The sequence below is a fragment of the Aulonocara stuartgranti genome (genome assembly GCF_965226115.1).
Source record: "Aulonocara stuartgranti genome assembly, chromosome: 15".
NCBI lineage: Eukaryota > Metazoa > Chordata > Actinopteri > Cichliformes > Cichlidae > Aulonocara > Aulonocara stuartgranti.
Window position 1 is genome coordinate 35,439,028 of NC_138951.1, and position 21,824 is coordinate 35,460,851.

The 21,824-nt window shown below is 43.0% G+C and overlaps 2 protein-coding genes across 6 annotated transcripts; one reads left to right on the forward strand and one right to left on the reverse strand.

The window, feature by feature from the left end:
* Positions 1-806: 806 nt before the first annotated feature.
* LOC309689373 (angiopoietin-related protein 4-like) lies at positions 807-4,762 on the forward strand. 2 transcript variants are annotated; one of them, XM_082505745.1, is made up of 5 exons: positions 807-1,514; positions 2,800-3,337; positions 3,571-3,678; positions 3,772-3,859; positions 4,255-4,762. In XM_082505745.1, exons 2-5 carry the CDS (start codon positions 2,897-2,899, stop codon positions 4,431-4,433), a joined length of 816 nt encoding a protein of 271 aa, XP_082361871.1. In that variant the 5' UTR covers positions 807-1,514; positions 2,800-2,896; the 3' UTR covers positions 4,434-4,762. The 2 variants fall into 2 exon arrangements, with proteins under 2 accessions (XP_082361871.1, XP_082361872.1); XM_082505746.1 differs by lacking the exon at positions 807-1,514 and having other exon boundaries at positions 2,739-3,337.
* A 1,991-nt stretch (positions 4,763-6,753) lies between these two features.
* LOC309688923 (dipeptidyl peptidase 9-like) lies at positions 6,754-21,517 on the reverse strand. 4 transcript variants are annotated; one of them, XM_082505005.1, is made up of 21 exons: positions 21,345-21,517; positions 19,001-19,091; positions 17,723-17,967; positions 16,036-16,148; positions 14,697-14,870; positions 13,924-14,092; positions 13,448-13,558; positions 13,131-13,259; positions 12,917-12,978; positions 12,724-12,824; positions 12,437-12,614; positions 12,101-12,260; positions 11,820-11,899; positions 10,605-10,775; positions 10,117-10,252; positions 9,818-9,963; positions 9,394-9,540; positions 9,084-9,236; positions 8,500-8,642; positions 8,142-8,253; positions 6,754-8,021 (listed from the first exon to the last, which is right to left on the reverse strand). In XM_082505005.1, exons 2-21 carry the CDS (start codon positions 19,054-19,056, stop codon positions 7,929-7,931), a joined length of 2,679 nt encoding a protein of 892 aa, XP_082361131.1. In that variant the 5' UTR covers positions 19,057-19,091; positions 21,345-21,517; the 3' UTR covers positions 6,754-7,928. The 4 variants fall into 4 exon arrangements, with proteins under 4 accessions (XP_082361131.1, XP_082361132.1, XP_082361133.1 ...); XM_082505006.1 differs by lacking the exon at positions 21,345-21,517 and adding an exon at positions 21,190-21,325; XM_082505007.1 differs by lacking the exon at positions 21,345-21,517 and having other exon boundaries at positions 19,006-19,091.
* Between the last annotated feature and the right edge of the window lie 307 nt (positions 21,518-21,824).

A 21,824-nucleotide genomic window follows, 5' to 3' on the forward strand; every position in this document is an offset into this window, starting at 1 on the left:
GATTGTAGCATTAAAATGTAAGATTTAAACCAAATATCTGTGCTAAACTTACAAGTTCATAAACAAGATGCAATCATTTTTAATTAAATAGAAGTGAAATATAAAAAAATCAAAGGTTTATTTATTTAAATTATTATTCATTAAGGAAAAAATGTTTGGTATAAACTGAATATAAAGCAATCAAGAAAATTTAATTTCACCAGAGTCCATTAAATTTAACATTTTACATTCTACTTATGTAAATTTAAAAAGAATTACATCAAATTCGAGCATTTTTCACATAAATATGTTTTTGAGTCTAGATTGTGATTGTCCTTCAAAACAAATAACCTGGTAACTTTGACCCAAAGTAGTCTGTGATCAGCAGTGTGCTGTGTTTCATCTCATCATTTCTTGGTCACAATAATTTCTAGAACTCACACTTAAGCTCAGATCAAAAAAACCTACAAATGAAAAATAAATAACAAATCAAAGTCAAAAAGTTTAGTCAAGAATTTCATTTTATTTTGAAAAATCAAACTTGAGAAGTAGTGATACTATATGTGTAATTACAGTTTTTCTTATGAATGGTGATTTTTGAACATAAAAACAAAACTGTTTGACATGAAAGGAACACCACATGCGGCTTAAATCGAGGTGCAGCCTTTGAACTGCATTTCAAAGCGAGTCATCTCCCGTGTTGAAACATTAAATGTAACAGCACTAAAAAGCACATTTACCTCCTGGTACAAAACACAGTTTTGGTCTCTGTGGTTATACCTATTATTTTATAACTCATCCACCTGGAAAACAAAGTCAGGGGCGTAACCATGATGACTGTCAGGTGTCTGCTACTGGAGCCTTCTGGAGCGTTTGAATGGATTATCTGACTGATATCAGGAGTCGCTGTGTGGTACAGAAGCTTGTTCTTGAGTTTGGGTGAGTGAGTAGCTTATTAGTCCGTTACTTGTAACTTCTGGCTTCAAGAAACTAACGTGGTGGTGGCCAAAATACAAATGTGCGAGGCTTCAAGTACTTTCATTTTTACAGATGATTGCCTGCTAACTAACAGAAGTCGGAAAGCTTGGCCTCTTTTGTATACAGTCTGTTTTAGTTCCCAAAACGCTGAGTGAGTCATTCCAAAGTGAAGCACAGACTGACTGGAAAAACTGGTTCCCAGTTTACGCAGGTCCTCCTCCTGTGTCTGCTGGCTGTGCTGACCCTCCTGCAGCTCCCTGCATCACGCAGGGTCACATTTATCTCCTCACGGGACATGAGCTACATGCAAGCAGCACAGCCTCATGTTTAATGCGAACATAGTGTTCGGATAGAGCTGAGTAAGGACGGAGACCCGCCTGTGCATCCGACTGAGGACAATGGTCTGGTTCACGTAAGCTGAGTGCAGCGGGTTCGGAGGATACGTGCAGAACAGCAGCCTGCAGCGGGAGGGAGGCCTACGTGCACCGGGTGTCCAGCATCCAGGAAGTACCCTGCTCCCTGCAGAGGTTCATCATGTAAAAACTCAAATCCTGCTGGTACGAGAAGTGCACCTCTGCATAATGACACATGTGGATAAACAACAATTTTAAGGGTTTAAAAGAGGCTAAAGGAGAAACGCGTCTTTTTTATGATTGGACAGAATGTACAGTGGAAATGCAAGTTTGCTCTTCTGAGTCAGAGCGAGGGTTTCTTTCACTTTTACATGCAAGTAATTTTTTTCAGTATTAATTTTCCACCATAACAACATATTGTTACTTAGTGACTCCAGTCAAACATTAACCACACTGACCTTTTAGTTGAACGTGTAGTTGTTTGTTGTTGGCTGACTCTCTTATCCCTCTACAATACTCGCTGTCATTACATTTTCCAGCCTTTCTCTTCCCCGCAGCATGAAACCTCCCAAGTTTACTCTAATCCAGTGATACCTTAACATACAGTGGGTGTAGAAACATTTGGACATGTGCATTTCATCATATTTCTCGGATGGCTGCTTAGCGCTTTGAGAGAAGTACAGTATCTGAGCCTAATGTGTGATTAAATGTGAAACAGGAGCCGTGAGCCGCTGACACGTGCGTGTGTGAGTCTGAGCGCCTGGCAGGACATCAGCATCACGTTCCTCATGTCTGCGTGAGCGGGGTTTCTGTTGTCGGGAACGAGTGTGTAAAAGGGCCCGAAGGCTTGAACTTTCCCCTACTTCTCACAGTGACTCCTCAGCCTCTGTTGTTCACCAGCATTCCTGATTCAGCAACTGGCTGTCTTCACCCACTGAGGTCATTAAGCTCAGCTATCAGGGCTTTAGTCTTAAACGTGAAAAAATCCAAAAGGAATCATTGGTTTTTGGGTGAAACTGTTTTAGGGACGGCTTAAAAGCCAATCAGATGTGAAAATAGGGACTTTAAAGGACTTTTAAGATTTAATAAAACAGCCATCAAAAGAAAAAGAAATAACTGCTTTTAATGGCACATGCATCTGTGGGTCATTTCAAGGGAACATTTTATAGCCCTGAGCTGTTGGAAATTATCTGCACTTATTCAGATGTTACAGAAATAATAAAACAAATAGTTGATTTGTAAACGAATCAGCAGTGAGAACAGCAGGGAGTCAAAGTGTTTTTGTAGCAAATGAAACCAACAGAGTGGGAATAAGAGGCAAAAATATGACATCATCAGCATAAGACTAAACTAAGCCTCAAAACTAAAACTGTAAACATGTCATTTTTCTGCATCAGTGAGTGTATAACCAGAAATTCAGGCCCTCGTTGCATCATGTTGCTCACTGTGAGACTTTCCCCGCCCCCTCTTCCTCCTCCTCTCCTACCAGAGCTATAAAAAGCCTCAGTGCCTCTCAGTGAGCAGCACACACAACAGACAGAGACAGATTTCAGACGCAGCACTGACACCAGATCGGACCTACAAAGATGAAGATGCCTCAACTTCTCATCCTCCTCGTGACCATTTTGGTGCACGCAGCAGTTGGTTTCCCCACTGACAGGAGGGGCCGGGAGAAACAGGCCTCGTGGGACGATGTGAACGTGGTGGCCCACGGCCTCCTCCAGCTCGGCCTGGGGCTCAAGGAGCACGTGGACAAGGCCAAAGTCCAGATGAGCGACATCAACACCAAACTGAAGACCTTCAACGGCACGGTGGCCGAGCTGGAGAGGAAACAGCGGGAGCAAGATGAAGCTCTGAAGGCCAGAAGTGAGGGACCGGAGGAGAGTCAGAGGCTGGCGGAGCTGGCTGAGGAGGTGAAGAAGCAGACAGCGGATTTAAACTCCAGGATGGACTGGCTGCAGGGAGCGCTTACAGAAAGGATGCTGGACAGCAACGACAGCGGTCACTCAGGAGTCCCAGTGATCCAGGTGAGAAGGGGGAAAGAGGGCTTTTGTAGCTGCTCTTTAACCAGGTAGACACATGAGAGCAGTGCACGCCCATTTTAATAGACCTGAATAGCCCCTTTAAACCTTTTAGCGGCAGCCACTAAGAGTTCTCTCTTTAAATAATAGTTCATTCCAAATTTAAGCACCTCCCATCGCAGACCGGTGGATGTTGTACGTTGCATAAAGCTGATGATGTTTCTCCCTGTTGTATCCAGCTGCTGCTGGCTCAGGACAAACGCGTGGACCAGCTGGAGGAGAAACTCAAGCTGCAGCAAGACAAACTGGAGAAGCAGAGTCTGCAACTACAAGCACTGCAGAACAAGGTGAGCCGCACCACATCCACGAATTCACCCGTTCCCCAGCACCTGAGACGTTAAAGCAAAAAAACTTTAACGAGAAGTTTCTGTGTCCTGCAGATTTCGCATAAGAGAGTAAAGGCGCACAGGAGGAAACACGAAGAGATGGCACTGAGGGGCGAGGCTCAGCAGATCCACACAGAATCAGGTAAGATTTGTGCTATTGAAGTTTAAAGCCGTGCGTGTGTCTGTGCTGCTTTCAGAAGAGTTTAGACCCTCAGAGCACTTTCAGACATCAAGTCTCTTTTAAACAAAACCGGCAGCCTTGAGCGCAGACACGCATGAACTACATATGAATCATAACAAGTGACATAAGAAGTTCACCTTTGCGCCTGAGTTTATAGCGCTGACTTGTTGGCAGATCTGTGCGAGCACAGTCCAAAGATCAAGGAAAAGGAGGGCAGCAGCTTTAAAAACATGTTGACTGCACATACTTTTATTTCCAAGGCAGAGAAAGTTTCCCAAAGATTAATAACGAATGCCAAACTGTGAGCAGAAATGCAAAGTGCAGCCTCAAACTCATCACTCTTCTCTTCCTCTCAGGTTTGACCGGAGACGGTGATGATCTCCTCCTACGTGGGCAGCGAGCCAGCAGAGACAGGAGAAGCAGGAGGGAGCAGCTCAAGAAGCAGGCGGCATCCTTCTCCACGGCCACAGAGCGAGAGAGCAACTCTCTGAACGCCGGTCATCTAAAAATGACACCGCCATCCCCAAACCATTAAAGCAGAGCGCTAAAGAGATAATGACTTTAACTTAAACGCTGAACTACTGAAGGACTGAAACCAGACTGAGTGTTTACACGCACATCATTGCTCTCTGCTGATTCACTGCAGGGTCAGACACATGGATGCTATGCCATGCTATAACTCATTGTCTCATTGGACATGTTCAGTCATATTGACGGGTGTAACTTTATTCCCTTTGTAAGGGATTTATCCATTTGTTTTGTTTTGTACTTAAATAATGTGAAGTTTCTTATTTTATAGATTTGTACAAAACTTTGAATATTTTATATGAAGTGGATGGAAATAAAACTTTTAAGTTTACCTTACCAGGACGTCCTGGCTCTTTGTTTGTGGTTGAAGAGGCTGAATGACATGACTCCAGGAAGACAGTCTAGACTTTGCTCTTTATTTTATATTTCAGTGTGATAAACAAATAGAATTATTCACTTATGAGGCATTCATTTCTGTCATTGTGTGTGTCTGTATGCAGTGAAACTTGGCTCCACAAATGAGCAGCTATTAAACTGCATTTAAACCCGACTATAAAAGTGAAGTTGAAGCCAAATTGAATTGAGGCCAAACAATTGGAGCTACACAAGTTTTTATGCCACCTAGAGGTGGGAGCAAAGATTTGGCCACTTTACACATTGCTAGAAGCAGGTTGGACACCAGTTTTCCTTCAGAACGGCTCAAATTCAACAAGCTGCTGAAACCATTCCTCAGAGATTTGGTCCATGTTGTCCTGGCAGCATCACACAGTTACTGCTTGTTAGTTGCACATCCATGGTGTAAATTTCCAGTTCAGCAACATCACAACAGATGTGGGATTGGAATGAGATCTGGGGACTGTTGAGGTTATTTGAGTTCAGCGTATTTAGTGTCATGATCAAGAAACAAGTTTGCGATGACCTCAGCTTTGTGTCACAGTGTGTTATCCTGCTGGAAGCAGTGTGGTCATAAAGGGACATGATCGGACACAAGACTCAGGTAGGCTGTGGTGTTTAAACAGGGCCCAGTTGATACTAAGGAAGAATATTCCCCTCACCATTACAGCAGCAGCCTGAACCGCTGATACAAGTTGGGATGGATCCATGTTTTCATGCTGTTTAGTGCAAACTGTGACCACCACCCAAATGTCAGACCGGGCAACATTTCATCAATCCTTTGTTGTCCAGTTTGTGTGAGCTGGTGTGACCCAAAGCCCCAGTTTCCTGTAGCCCATCAGCTTCAGCACGTGTCCGACACGTGCATCCAGAGGTGCTCATCTGTATACCTTCCCAGTAACAAGTGGTTATCTGGAGTCACTGTTGCCTTCATATCAGCTCGCAGCAGTCTGGCTATTCTCCTCTTACCTCTGATATCAAAGCAACAAGATATTTTCTCCCAGAGAACTGCTGCTCACTCGATATTTTGCTCCTTTTCAGGCCATTTTCTGTAAACCCCAGAGAAGGTCGAGTAATACTCAGACCAAGCACCAACAACCATGTGCAAAATCACTTAAAGTCACCGTTCTCATGCTCACTTCGAACATCACTGGGTTGCCTTGACCATGCCTACATGCCTAAATGGATTAGGCCATGTGATTGGCTGGTTAGATATTTGCAGTAATAGGTGTCCCTAATAAAGTGGCCAGAGAGTTAATATTGACAATCCTGTCACCTGGGAGACTGAACAATGACCTTTTAAAGGTTTATTTTTCTTATCAGAGTATTATCTAATTATTACAGAATTGGAAAGTAAGCTAAATCACTCTGCAGCTCTGTAATAATGAAGCTGTCCTGCATTAGGTCTTCATGAACACATTTAAATTCAGTTTACTTAAAAATACCCAATGCACTGTTTAAGTTACTGTGTTAAGTGTTTTTAGTCCATTTTAATAATTGCATCCTAAGTTTAATAATGAACTGCCTTAAATAATATTCACTCTGCTTTGTGTGATGACTTTTTTTAATACAATATAGTTAAAATGGTGCTATGGAGTGCCAAGGTGGTGCTCTGGTTGAAAGCAACAGTCCTAACGTAGGTGTGGATATGAGTTGACAGCTGTTAGCCACACTGATCACAGTATAATAGGATGACTGAGGCAGCTCCTGTGTGTGTAACTGTGGGAGTGTTGAGGTTCTGCCTGTCTATCTGATGAAAGCTGGGCAGATCTCGTAATCACTCAGTCAGCAAAAATTATTTCAGCAGCACTTTAAGTGGCGAGTGCTGGAGCTGTTTTTAACAAATTTTTATACGAGTATATTCTATAAATTCAATTTTGCACTAAACGATCAACGAAACTCCTTTAAAAACACATTTAATCCGGTGAGAAGAGTTTGGAAAAGATTGTTCACTTCTGTTTATTTCTTCAATATCTGAGAGTACATTTAACCATGTACAGATACCATGTCATGGCAGCTCATCTTACAGATGTTCATCAGACACTTGAGGTACTCTAACAGGTTCCCTGATATGGGTGATGTGAGCGGGCGCTCTTAAACTCTTGCAAGGCACCTCAGATTGCCAACGGCTCTGCCAGACATCATGCAGGTCAGCTTGTCGGCACCAAGGCAAACATGTACTGTGCAAAAGTCCTCAGCAGCAGAAGAAAAAGAAGCTCCAGAGAAAAGTTAAAGCACGTGACTGAGGGAAGCAGTGAAGGGTCGCTACGCATTCCCATTATGAATGATTAGATAACAATAAAAGTATAAATTTTATTAATACACAATAAAAATGTGGCATTTGGCTTGGCATGCCACACAAAAATCATCTCTGACAGCACATGAGAAAGAAATCTCAAAGCACAAAAAGACTACAAAGTGTGTGACAAGGAGGGTTAAGCGCTGTTTTGTTTGCTCTTTCAGAGCTTTACATTTACTAGCTTCACATCAGTGTTTATTCACATGGGGGGAAAGTGATATCTCTGTCAGTTGATACCCAGAAAAGCAGAACTTTAAAAAAAAAAAAAAAAAGGCACCAAAAAGAAAAAAAATCGACAAACCAGGTTCAAAAACTGGGCACTGCAGGTCCATTTATGCACTTTTTGCATTGCTGATGAATTGATTGTGTTGGTGCAGCATGTTCAGCATCAATCATCATTACTGTGACACTCTCTCACTCCACTGTGACTACAAACCCCAAAGCTACATTTCTTTCTGGCGAATAGCGCCCCCTGCTTGTTTTGTGGCTCAAAGCAACCGATCGTTCTCTCCCCAAAGCCTCCGTCAGCCTGAAGGCTACAAGAGGTCTCCTCAGTGCCGGGCAGTACCTGCCCATCGTACTGACATCTGCATATGATCCCTGTAATGATTTATTGATGCTAAAATGCTGAAGTGCCTTTAAGACAGATATCTGTCAAGGTGTGATGAGATTTGGCATAGCTTGCATTCAACAGATTATAAAAATCTAGGAGGCGACGCGGAGGTGGACAAATGGAGGAATGTGAAAGAGGAGAAAAGGGGAGGAAGGACAGGAAGCGAGGAGGGAAGGTTGCTGCGTCAAAAGGCTTTATCAGAGGTTCTGCTGGAGGAAGTGCAGCAGTGTAATCTCATAATGCTCTCCAGACTCTGGACATCTGATGCTGTGTCGTTCGTTGGGGTAAACCTGGAAAAAACAGAAACAACAAACAAGCGTTTCAAAGCTGCCGCTTCTTCAAACGTGCCGGTCTCATCGTTAAACAGTGCGCAGGTTTGAACCCCGCGAGACATCAGTCAGCGGCCATACCTGCAGGCTGTACGGTTTCCCTGCTCGGATGAGTTGAGACACGAGGAAGTTAGTGTGGAAAAAGTGCACGTTCTCGTCTAAGAATCCATGCAGGATCAGCAACCTGTTGGGCCTGTATTAATCACAGAGAGGGCATATAAAACACTGATGTGTTGCACCACTCGGAGAAATCAAACACCGAATAGCGAGTCTCTTCCTGTGCTGCTTCATACAGAATTTTATGAATAACTCAAAGTATAATATGGTACTGCCAGAGGTAATAGTGCATTATAGTCTCAGCTGCCTGATGGATGCAGCAACATACAATAACTGAATAATAATGTGTCATACATGCACTAAAGCAGTAACTGTTTCTCACTCATTGGGAAGCTTGTCGACGTGCAGAGCGACAGAACAAGCTTCGTATCCCCTCTGGTTTTTTTCGGGGGTGTCCAAATATCGCTCCGTGTAGCCGGTGTCATAGGCCATCCACAACGTCACCGGAGCGCCCGCGATAGCAACCTAACCAACAAAGAGATCACACGGGAGACGGCGTCATCATTTCTGCCTTTCACTGAAAGTGAAGTTCCAGGTCTGTTCTCTAACAGAGGCGGCAATCACTCTGCATGAAATGTAATTATAGAAACTGCCTAAAGCACCAGGATTATCAACATCCATACAGCTTTTTTATTTTTGTAACGCTCACATCCTTAGAAAAGATACGGTAAATGTATCTGATGGAACAAATAATTTACTCTTAGGGCTTTAAAGAGTTATTTATCAGGTGATGGAGACCTATTTTTTTAATTAAACAACAAAGAGAGAGTTTTACAAATGTGTGTTTACATTTTTTAATGGGTATTTCGGTTTCCTGGAGCAAAGAGGAAAAACTGAACTGACACATCAAACTTCTAGTTTTCGGCTTGTTGGCTGATCTAAATCTGACAGTAAATGTTTTTTCACCTTAAAGATGTCGGGTCTGTGGATGAGGCCCATGAGGGACAGGAAGCCGCCGTACGACCAGCCGTGGATGGCGACGCGACTCAGGTCTACAAACTTGTACTTGTCTGCGATGTAGTGCAAACCCTCCACCTGGTCTTCAATCTCCACCTGACCCTGGACAGAGGAGAAAAGATTGAACTTGGCTGTTTTGTTTCTACAGAAGAAAACTAAGAAAAGAGGCTAATGTGTTCCTGAATTTTAGGAAACCTAGGAGAGTTTGGAGGGAGCATCTTCATCTTTAACCCGTACACGTTTGTCTCGAGACATTTACCATTCTGTCCTTCACAGCTCCTTCAAACTTGAGGCCTCGCTGGCAGGAGCCCCGCCCATCGATAACAAGCACAACGTAGCCCAAAGAGGCCAGCGTGCTCAGCCGCAGGTACTTCACCCCTTTATAGGAATTGTTCACTAATTGCACCTGGAAGAAAATAAACTTGTGTTTATGTCACTGTGACATGACAAAATGTGGAACAAATGAAGTGCTGTGAATACTTTCTGGATAAGTTGTGAGCATTTTTGTGGAGTTCCTTTGTTAACGTTGAAAAGAAATTAAGGATCAGGTCATATAAATGAAGCGTGCAAACTGATTTACTAGCATCTGCAACAGGCAGTTTATTGCTAACTGCACTCACACACCATTTTGACTCGTTTAGTAAATCTGGCCCTATGAATGGGGTGGGAGTTGGAGGGCAAACCTGAGGACCACCATAGACAAAGACGACGGTGGGGTGCTTCCTCCCGGGGACTAGCTTCTCCGGTTTGTACAGCATGCCGTACAGCTCGAAACCCGACTTGCCCGTGAAGCTAAAGATCTCTGGAGGTGTGCCGTCAAGTGGGAAAGCTGGAGACGACAAAAAACCCCAAAACAAAATCTTTAAGTTGTTGTCCATCTTTAATGAGCAGAACAGGAAAACTAAACAAACAGGGAGGCAAGGGTGTCAAACCATCTGATAAAAGTGTAAAAATCTGTTTGATTTTAAGGGGAATTCAGTACCAGAAGATTCCATCATGCTCGCCCAAAACTGGGGCTCTTTGTGCAGAGGGTCGCTGTCTGAGCCATTCAGCTTGTAAATGTGGACACACGGTGCAGTGGTCAGGCTGCTGTAATGGCTGATAAACATGTCAAAGGTCTGTGTGAAAGAAAACAGATGAGGCAGAGTTAGAAAGCATCGCCAAGGTGTACACAAACACTTCATACACATATCTGAATGTGAAGTTTACTGCATTGGGTCATGCTCTCTGATGTGCATTAAACTATTGAATACTGTTAAAGCCTTGCTCACTTAAGAGAGCTATTCAAATGATAAAACAGGAAAAAGCAGGCGATACATAATTTGTGAACATTTCTACAGGAAACAGCAAAAAAGGAACGATGAGACAGTAACTGCTTGTACTCTTAGATTTTAAAAAAGTAAAATCAGTTGACAGGTGTAGAAAGGTCAGAGGAGATTTGGCGAGGAACACGAGTGTGTATTCAGGTACCTGGCTCACAGAGCAGCTGTGGGAGAAGCCAGGTTTGGTGAGTCGGACGATTTCACCCGGCGAGTCGTAGCTCACCACGTAGAGGTGATGCTCCAGAGGAGAGTCTTTGGTTCCCTGAAAGTAAACCAGCTTGGCTGCCTCATCCACCCAAATCTGAGGGCTGGATGAACGCTGCACAAACAAGAAAAAAACACTGTTGGAACATTTTGTTTACACACAAACAAAAAGACAGCTGAGCTATGACACCAAACAGTAAGTAAGTATCTCCTTTATTAGGTTGTTCTAATCTGCATGAGAGTCTGTGTGTTATTAGTCTTTTTTAAGCAAAATGTAGAAATATTACTCTCATATTCAGATACATGCTGATGCAACAGTACAAGAGAGGTGAGGAAGAGAGCACAGGCAGGGTGGAGCAGGCCCGAGTGTCGAGGTGACAGAAGGGAGAGCAAGAGTGAAAGGGAAGGTTTACGAGGTTTGGAGACGGTGCGGCTGACAAGACGACAAGAGGATTTGTGTTCGGAGTGACCAGGATGGACAAGATTAGAAATGAGTAAATCGGCTGAGCTCGATCAGGGGGTGATTTTGGAGACAAGTATGAGAGGCGAGGCTGGGATGGCTTTGTGTGTGTGCAGAGAGAGTGGATCAATTAGACAGAAGATGCTGAATATGGAGCTGCCAGGCTGGAGGAAAAGAGGAAGAACAGACAGACAGAGGTTTGGTGTATCATTGGTGCGATGGAGGAGAATGCTAGGGATAGGATGAGATGGAGGAAGATGATCCACTCTGGCGACCCCGAAACAGAGCAGAGAGCAGCAGTAGAAGAAGATGCGACATAACAGTTACAGGAGCAAAAAAACATAAAGACGACCAACTCTGCTCACAGCGCTTAATTAACCGACTACTTATGTGCTTACATGTGACGTATGCTGTGTCACTACTGTTACATTAATGCTGCTGGTACCTTGTTTCAAATTAGGCTGTGTGTCGTCAATGACAGCAGCTCATTGTAAAAGAAGGAAAATGCCCTTCATTTACTTGCACTTATAAAACCTTCAGTATTTTTATTCTATATCATTGATTATATATCACATTAATATATAATAGTGACACTACATTGCCTACCTCTACTCTATGTACTCAGCAGAAGTTATTTTGTATAAAACTATAGTTTTAAGTGGCTGCTGTGAATGTGGGAACCCATGTACAGGGCTTTACCTTTGCGCCATGATTGGCCAGCACCTCCCACTCCCCGCTGGTCACCATCACCTCCTCTTTGACTGGACACTTGAAATCATCTGATGACAGAGGAGCAAATGTGTCACATAGGTCGTGTGAGTGGCACGGTAAGAACAACAGTAAAACTATGTTACAAACCCAGAAACATCCCAGGAATACAGAATTGTTCATAAAATAAATAAATCTCACTTAAAACCATGTCAAAGATGTTCTGCATGAACAGTACAGATGAGTTAGTGTGTGTCTGCACGTGGTGCTACCTTCAGAGTGCGTGTAGCCTTTGGCCCAGTGATGGCTGCCCCGCTGTAACACTGAGGTGATCTTATACAGGTGGCAGAAGCCAGTTTTGGACTCGTTTACTGTGATGAATGTGATCTCGTCCTCAGTGGTTTGGATGAAAGGATGGAAGATGTCATGGACCTGTGTAGGAAAGGCAAACAAAATGTTTTTGATCCAAGTCCAGAGTAGGATTATATTGTATATTGTAAACTTCACAGCAAACATCTGCCTCTGTGCCACTCGGGCTGATTGAAACATGAGGGGAAACTAATCTGAGAAACAACCAGGCTCGCTAAAGACGTGCTGCTGGTGCTCACATTGATCCAGATGTCGCTGGTCTCTTGGTAAACGATGAAAGGGTGGACCGAGTCTCCGAGGGCCTCCAGGCTCTCCTGTCTTTTGGCTTCGTCCTGATGCGCTGGGATGAAGAGTTCAGGAGGCAGCAGGACCAGCTGGAGATTCTGCTGCCGTCGGTCCATCATCACCGCCCACGCGCTGACACACAAACACAGGAGAGCTGTGATGCAACGAGAACATGTGCCCTCTACTGACAAGTTTACTTCTGGGCTTCCTGTTTTTAACTATTTATTATTTTCTGGCTTACAATCGCCCGTCTTTAGTCCATCCGGCTCTGGTAATGTACTCTGCACGTGGGAACAGGCTGGTGAAGGGAACAGGTAGCTCCTTTTCCTGTGTGCTGACAATCTGAAGAGAGAAAAACACCAATCAGACCAGCTCACATCAGTGCTGCGTTCACTGTGGGGGGGAAACCCACTGAACTCTGAATGAGCACTCACTTTGCCTTGACTGTCTGTTCGTATTTCTGCTATTTTGAGGGTGATATCAGGATTTTTGCTGCCTGAAAAAGAAAGTAAGCTGATTTATGTACCAAAATATAAGCAAACATTTTACAGGAGCACATGTATAAACACAGGCTACACCCAGCATTAGGAGTTAAGCCATGTAGAAGTATATGTAGAACTTTTGTGTAAGTTTCTGCTGATTTGATACCTGCGTGTGGGTATCTGTACACATCTGTCTTGCGCTCTTCCAAAGCCGGAGACGGAACGTGGATGATCTCTACCTCAGACTCATCCACCTCCTCGTAGAGAATCTGTAGAGTTTTCCCGCCGTCTGCCTCTAAACCAATGAGAACAGCCAGAAAAGTAAGCAGCTGTGAGGATTATTTAAAGGTCTTTGGAAGAAACTGAACATGAAAGCTTGTAGAAATAATTTCACGACGAAGCGACCGGGCTCACAAAAACTGTATTAATAAATATTGTGAGTCATTTTCTAATGAATGATAACTACGAAATCAATGTACTCACCTTGTTGAGCAGCCGGACACCACCAGTATCCAGTGAAGCGATCAAACTCTTCCTGGGTGACAAAAGTGGCTACGCCGGCAGATTTAGGATCCTCTTTGGGGTTATCGATACCTACAATAAAAACACCCGAGAGACAAAACACGAGAGTGAGCTTACATTAGGCAACCTGTGCCATCCCTACCAGGGTTTGACCTCCAATTTAAGTTTACGGTGCTGTGGCTGACTTGAACAGCCGCTGTTATGCTTCTGTAAATATCTGGTGCCATCACTGGCTTCATGCACCACAACTAACAACGACTTATTTAATAACTAATATAAACGACTGTCTCACAGTCCCAAACATACCATAAACAAAGAAAGAGAGAAAAGGATGAATTAAAGATGCTTTTGAGTCTATTTAGTTGGTTTAAGGGAACCATTTCAACTACAAGAAAGGAAAAAGTTGAAGGGAACTTGATAAATGTCACAGTTCACACCTTTGTGGCAGAAGGTGAGTCTCTTCTCTTCCCCCGTCTCAATACTAGTCACCCAAATGTCATTGTTGTTGATGAACCCGATGAAGCTGGGGTCACCGGGGCAGATCTTGGGGTCCATACGTGTGCCTGAATTCTGGCTCGTAATCTCTGTGGGATTCATCGGAGAAGTCTGGGGAAGAAAAAGAAAACATTAATTATAAGATGCAGAGCCACCTCTTCTTCCTGTGGCAGCTGAGGTCTTTTGGTGTGTGTGTGAGGAGATGCTGCATATATTTTAATCACACTGTGGTGGCCAGTGCTTTCTTTTATGCTGCTGTGTGTCGGGGGTAAAGCCGGAGGTTGGACTTAAGACTGTGGTGGAGAAGGGCACATCTCAACTTGTCCCCACTGGAATAGGACTTTTTTCCTGTTTATATTGTATTTTTATCACTATTACTAACATTATTTAATTAGATGATTTTGTATTTTTGGCCAGAGGGATGTTTTTTGGTTTTTTTTAAATAAAGATGCTGGATATTTGAATTTCCGCTTGGGGAAAAGTAAAGTATCGATCTGTCTATTATCATGGATTTATTTGATCCCTGCTGATGCTTTGCAGGGTTGAGGGGGATGGAGAAAACTTCAAGATACATGGAGTGAAGGGAGACTTCAACTTTTTATATTTAGTGATGCACAAAAATCAGATGTCTTTCCCAACTAGCCTCATCGGGTCTGTAATTTTCAGCCTGTGCTCTGCAGCAGTGAGAGTCCTACTTAACTGGCCTTTAACTCACAATGAAGCTGCTGTTCCCACCATCACGGCAGTAGTACAGGCTGCTGTTGGCCTGGAACAGGAAGAGGCCGCTGGGTCGGTGGTAGTCATAGGAGGTGATGCCAGACACCCCCAAACGCTTCCTCTCTCGCAGCAGCTCTTCTTCCCGAGAGAAGCCTCCGTGGTGAGGGCTGGCCTGAGGTCAGGAGTGACAAGAGAACACACAACGTGACAGTGACCAAAGTCAAGGTCAAAGAAAGTCGTTCACGCCGTGGAAAAACAAAAACATACAAACAAAACATGACCAAATTTCTAAATTACAGAGAGCATCTCTGAGGACCAGGAAATAAAAGCTGTTCTCTCGCTTCAGCAGGAACACGCTTTGTTTGTGAAATCAGTGCAGACCAGCTGGATAGCAATTAACATCAATCATGTGGTCTCATGTGACCTGAGTGTTCGAGTTAATTTGTCTTCAGGAGAAGATTTACAACAGCAGTTTTAAGCTCCATAAGGAGAAGTGCAATTATTTAGGAAATGGCTCACAATAAACCTCTAAATAATTAAATGGTCCTAAAGGGGAAATATCAAACACATTTCCAGGTCTATAGTTTTATTCAGGGGAAATTAAAAAACACATCACATTAATATTTCACAGGTCCTTTACACAGCCTCTCAGACCAGACGCCGTCTGATAAAGAGTCCGTTTCATCCAGCATTCCCTCAGCTGACAACAGCAACATACAGCTGTAGTCAGACTCATTCATTATATTATGACCGTTTTTTAATCAAATGTAAATTCAGCTGCACATTCCCTCAGTTGTAGCTGGCCCTGTGACACCAGTGACCATCCCTCTGCTTTCTGGCTGCACTTGCTGCTAACTGAGAAGGTGCACGGTCAAACCCAGCGGATCAGTGGATTCACCTGGTTGGTGCTTGACTTGAGCCCGACATGAAGCTTCCATGCATTCACACTGTAAAGTTTTATGCAAGTTAATGGTGTTTATGAGGTCAGACAGTCTTTGCTCTCAACTTTTAAGAAATATTTTTATATAAATTCACCTGTAATTCTTAAACGTTTTACCAAGTACAAACTTTAAAATCATCACTGTAAATAAAAGGCAAAAAAATCAGTAAGTCCCTTTAACCTCCTGCGACCCTGCATCCTCATTTGGGGACATTACCTTTTGGCTCTTTTGCACCTTCTACTTCATTCTGCTCAACAGTGTTTTATATTTTGTTAAAGAATGCCAATGTTATTAAATAAATGCACTGTTCAAATGACGGTGCACAAAAACACGTCTGAAACGAATGTCAAAACATCCGATTGGACAGCAAGATGAGGACTAAAAATTCTTCCTCACCTGAAAGTGATCCAGCATTGGTTTCCAAGACAAAACCAACAGGGCATCTTTGCGGATCTTCTTGGGAATGTCTGAGTAGAGTAACGCATTTTCCCTGCTGGCGTAAGGCATTCCTGTCAGGAAACATACCACAGAAGGCATCAGACGAAGCAAGGCGAGCTGGTCTTTTTGTAGGCGCTCTGGTTCGGCCGGCATTCGCAGCAGTAGTGTTGGCTTACACAAGCTTCTTACTGAGGAACATACCGCACAGAGTGCCAAGATGAGCAGGCAACCCTTGGGCCATAGGGCTAATGCAAAGGCCCAGGTTCAATTCCGCCCTGAGGCAATTCACAGCACGTCTTCCCCTGTGCCTGCAGTAAGGTCTTAAACAGAGACAGGTTTAAGACTGAATTCAATTCAGTTTTATTTATATAGCACCAAATCACAACAACAGTCACCTCAAAGTGTTTTATATTGTAAGGTAAAGACCCTACAACAATACAGAGAACACCCCAACAATCAGATGACCCCTTTAAGCAAGCACTTGGTGACAGTGGGGAGGAAAAACACCCACAGTGAAGGCTAAGGGAGGGTCCGCCATCTGCTGCGACCGGTTGGAGGTGAGGGGAGGGAGACAGGATAATAATAACAAGACAAGACCCTTACTGTCTTGTCTTACATGATCACTCTTCAAAAAGGTTTGTCCATGTAAGTGCACAGTTTGCTTTTTGTGTGCAGCTGTCTTGTGGCTGCATAAAAAAAAAGAAAAATGGCAGCTGATGTTTGCCATCACAGATGCTTGACAAAGACAACACATTTGTGTGCTATAAAATGTTCTAATAATCCAACTATGCAGTTCACAGAAAGGAAGGAATAAAACATGGGTAAGAAGCTATTTTAAAAGCATGAGATAGGTGTTTTTGGTTTGTTTTTTGTGCGGCTAGCTATATTTGAGACTGAACAACAAATCTATTAAATCAGTTTGGGAAGGCTCTACAGCAAAACTATGTAACTTCAGCTAAATGACAGTCAGGGGAGGCAAACAGCAATTAAAGGATGATGGCCAATGCAGCATAAATACACCACGAAGATAAAAAACAGGCATGAGATCAACATGTACCACACACTTCTGGTCACAGTGAAGGTCTAAATATAAAAAGAGCATTCAGACCAGGCGGTAACTGTTAAGGTCTGACTGGTTATAACGGACAAAATAACCAAACCATCAGCTATGGTTAGCAGTTATAGCTGACTAAATTAGTCAACATTACACAGCTTACTATAGCCAGGTATCAAAATGTAAAACTCAGAGCAACAAAAACTAGCAGCCATTTTACAAGAATCCTGTGTGCTACAGCTGCAAGACGAGGGGGGGGGAAAAAGCAGAAATATGTCCACAATGCAAAATGTTGTTCCACATTTTTTTCCAGCACACACTAAAGCCAGTGCAGCTCTGTGGAAATCAAATGAGCTCGAAAACAGGTGCAGGCTGGCAGCTCTGACTCACCAGCTGCATCCACAGATTTTTCACAGACGTGTGCTACCTTTCAAAGAGACTGAACGGAAGCCACTGAATCTGCAAGCCAACAAGTCACGGCCGCTAAAAAATGCCTCTGTGAGCTCGGGCTTCTTACAGCGCTTGTAGAAAATGACATGTTATTTCAGCCATTCATGTGTCAGACCTCAGGTTTCAGTAACCGCCGCTCACCAAGGTAGTAGATGCGGTGAGAGTGCGGGCTGCTCTCGTCTTTCTGGATGAACTGGAAGTCGTGCGGTGCCTTGTTGATAACCACGCCGGTGTTTTTGCGGCTGTTGTGGATGATCTTCCGCAGGCCGTCCCACGTATGTTTCTCCACCTGGAACTGGGTGGAATTCACGTCCTCCATCTCCACCACCTCTGTGCTGTCTGAGAGCTCGTCCACCCCGGTCATGCCTGCCAGTGCTGCTCTCACACTGTCGACAGACATTTATAACGATTAGTGTGATCTGCCTACGCTCAGCCCACAAATAAAACAAAACCATTAGGCTCCTAAATATATGAAACACTCTAAACCACAGATGTGAAATTCACCTTACATCATGGGCCCTACACAGACCCCTTTGATTGTAAGTGGGCCAGATCACTAAAACTCCCCTTTCTAAAGATATTAAACTAAGCATTTAATCCCTGAATAATCTCAATGTAAGAAAAATAAATGTAATTTCTACGGGCCCGTTCTTTAAACGACCATAACTCTGCTACCGCTTGTACTAGAGACAAAATTCAGGAGAAGAAGAGAGTATCGGGTTATTTGGGAAATCATGGTGGAGTAAAACATTCACAAGGCACTGCTGCCTGAACACAGACAGAAAATTTGGCTCCTCCTAGATTTTATCATGTATGCTTCCCAACTTCTCCTGAATGATTTGAATAATTTTGTAATTTTACAGCCCAAATTACATAAGTCCAAGCAGCCTGTGTGATACTTGGGTGATAATGATTACATGAATGAAAATCCTAATCAGCTGCAAAACCTACAGTAAAGTTAAACAACTACGGACTGCTTCACGTCTTCCAAAGCTAACCAGGGGGCTGGACTGGATCGCTTTGCCAGGCTGATTTTAGCCCCCAGGCCTTATGTTTGACACCCATGGTTTAAGCAGTTGAAATAAATCCTCTAAGAGATCTTTTAAAGTCAACAAATGCTGCTATTAATTGGCATGAAATTCAGCACCGATGTTAAAGACTTTGGTGTTTACTGGTCCATTTACCCCACCAGCAGGTCAGTATTTTAGCTTGTGAGATAATTCAGTCTGTGATCAAATATCTACAAAGCTAATTAAATTAGTCAGAAAATACTTCTATTCTAATGATGAACATGTTAATCTTAATACTAGTTTTAAGCTATTTTAAACTTTTTGTTCATTAAACCTGTGAAAATGGTTACAAAATGATTTGACTGAGCTGAAAATTCAAACCAAATGACAGTCAGATAGCTTCACCTACCTTACCTCGCCGTCTTCTGTTTTGTCTTCAATTTTCGGCCTCTTTACTCTGTGCATTAACTGTTCAACCAGACTGAACCAGACCTGACACCCTGTAAAACACCAGGCAACCGAATAAAAACTGGGAAACTTTCTTTCCAGATCACAGAAATTCAACAGCATGGCGACAGCTCGTCTAACTCGGTCTAATAACAGAAGCAAACAGAAACGACAGCAATCCATAAGCTAAGCTAAGCTAAGCTCACAGGCTATGAACAGTGAAACTGTTACTGGGGTTGAGGCCCCGCTCTTCTCCCACATCTCTGCACTTCTTCATGGAGAAGCTGCTGTTCTTCAGCTTGCCATATTCCAGCTGAGCATTTCTCATGTGAAGCCTCACCGAGTGTGACTCAGCTGCATGACTCGAACACTACAGCGTCTGTGTCATAAGTGTGGCAAATTTCACACTGCAACTCCGCATTTTACTGCAGCACTGTAGGCTGTTCTGCTGCCTGGATCCTTAACATAGTGTACAGCACACACGGCAGTATTTTTCCAGAAGTTAGCCAACTTCAGGGATTTTGCCACACTGGGAATAGTAAGAATGATATACAGTCACTGGACACCTTTTCAGGTACACTTGTTAAACTGCTTGTTGACACTAATCAGCCAATAACATGGCAGCAACTCAGACCATCAGAATGTGGAAGAAAGGGGATTTAAGTGACTCTGAACATAGCATGGTTACTGGTGTCAAACAGGCTGGTGTGACGATTTCAGATATTGGTGATCTACTGGGATTTTCCTCCTGTGTGGAAAATCCCCACACAACCTCAACTGGGGGTTACCAGAGAATGATCTAAAAAAAGAGAAGATATCCAATGAGCAGCAATTCTCTGTGTCAGAGGTCAGAGGAGAAGGACCAGACTGTTTCATAAACGAAGGCAACGGGAACTCAAAAAACAAACAAACAAAAACAAACAAAGGTTATAGTGCAGTAGAGCATTTCTGGATTCACAACCCCTTGAAGCAGAAGGACTACAGCAGTAGAAGACCACACATTTACCACTCCTGTCAGCTAAGAATAGGAAACTGAGGCTTGAATTTAAATGAGCGCAACAAAATTGCACAACATAATATTGGAAAAACATTGCCTGGTCCGATGATTCTTGACTGTGGAAGAAAGCATCGATCCTTCATGCCTTGTAGCAATGCCTCTTGCTGGTGGTAGCCTAATGGTGTGGCAGATTTTTCCTTGGCACATTTAGGGCCAATTTGGTACTATTTGACCATTGTTTAAACACCACAGCCTACCTCAGTGCTGTCGCTGAGCATGTCCATCAGTGTACCTGCTCTACCAGGATAATGCACTGTGTCACAAACTTCTAATTATCTCATATTGGTTTCTTGAACATGAGTTCACTGTACTCAAATGGCCTCCACAGTCACAGATCTCCAATAGAGTGCTTTTGGGATGTGGTGAAAGACTTGCATCATGGATGTGCAGCTGACAATTTCAGTCATGTCAATATGGACCAATAATATCTGAGAAGTATTTCCAACACCTTGTTGAGTCTATACCATAAAGATTTTAGGTAGTCTTGAAGGCAAAAGGGAGTCCAACTAGCCCGGTGTACCTAAATAAATGTCCAGTGAGAGTATACAAGTCAAGAAAAAATAACATAGCTTGATGATGTAAACATGTATTACATATGGTTAAAAAAAAAAAACCAAAAAACTTTAGTGCCTGATAAATGGAGACAATGAGGTGCTTAAAATACCAATTACACGTTTACAGTCCTCAGGCTAAAATGTTACTGAATATTCCCCAACACCTGTCAGGGCATCAAGAAAGTGTTGTGTCACTGTATTTAACTTCTGACTGCTAGCTTAAATGTAGATTAGACTCATTTGACTCCACAAAAGACACCGTGAGAACCTCGCGTTTCATTTTTGACATCCGTGTCCTCTACATCTGTACATTTTTATGTTTCACTGACACCATAAAAACGCAGATTCGCGTTAGAAACAGCGACTCAGTTTCACTATTTCTGCCCAGGCTGACACTTATGCTAGTAAACTTAAAAGGTCTAAGCTAATAACAGGCTAACAGAAAACTTCTGGCAGAGTGTGTCCTAAGCGCCAAACTTTGCAAAGCCTAACCATCCAATAATTATATGCATATATATTATATCCAATAACAAAACTCACTGTGGCTGTGATGCGCTGCTGGGAGCTAACATGTTAGCCACCCATTAAACAGAACAGAAACGAGCAAGCTAGCTATTGGGTAAACCAGAAGAGCACAAAACAGAAAACGTAAGAAACAAAGCAAAACAAAATGTAACCACTCGCTTCCATCTTACACTTTCTGCCCGGAGACCTTGAAGCTGTATCTCCTTTTGTCGAATAGACGTCTGTGTTGAAAAGTCGTGATTAATTAGAGTTAACTACTTTTCAGAGACCAGGTAGCTTGATGCTAAAACGATAGCAACGCGGAAATAGACTGTGAATCAAACCCGAGCAACGTTAGAAAATTACTACCTTTAACCCGGATATACTCGATCCGTTTGTTTTTCGTGTCTTTCAGCGTGTATTTTTCCTTTTTTACTGGGCAATATTTCAAACTTGAACCTGCTATTTTAATTTCGAAGAACCCAAAATGATTTGCTTCCTTGTCAATGTGACAATAGCCAAATGTGACCCCTTCATTTAAAAACAATCAAAAGATACTTACATCAGTCCTTTTTCAATTGTTTTACCCCCCCACCACCACCTCCTCCTCCTCCTTTAAAAAAAAAAAAAAAAAAAAAAAACACAAAACAAAACACCAGATAGAAACACAA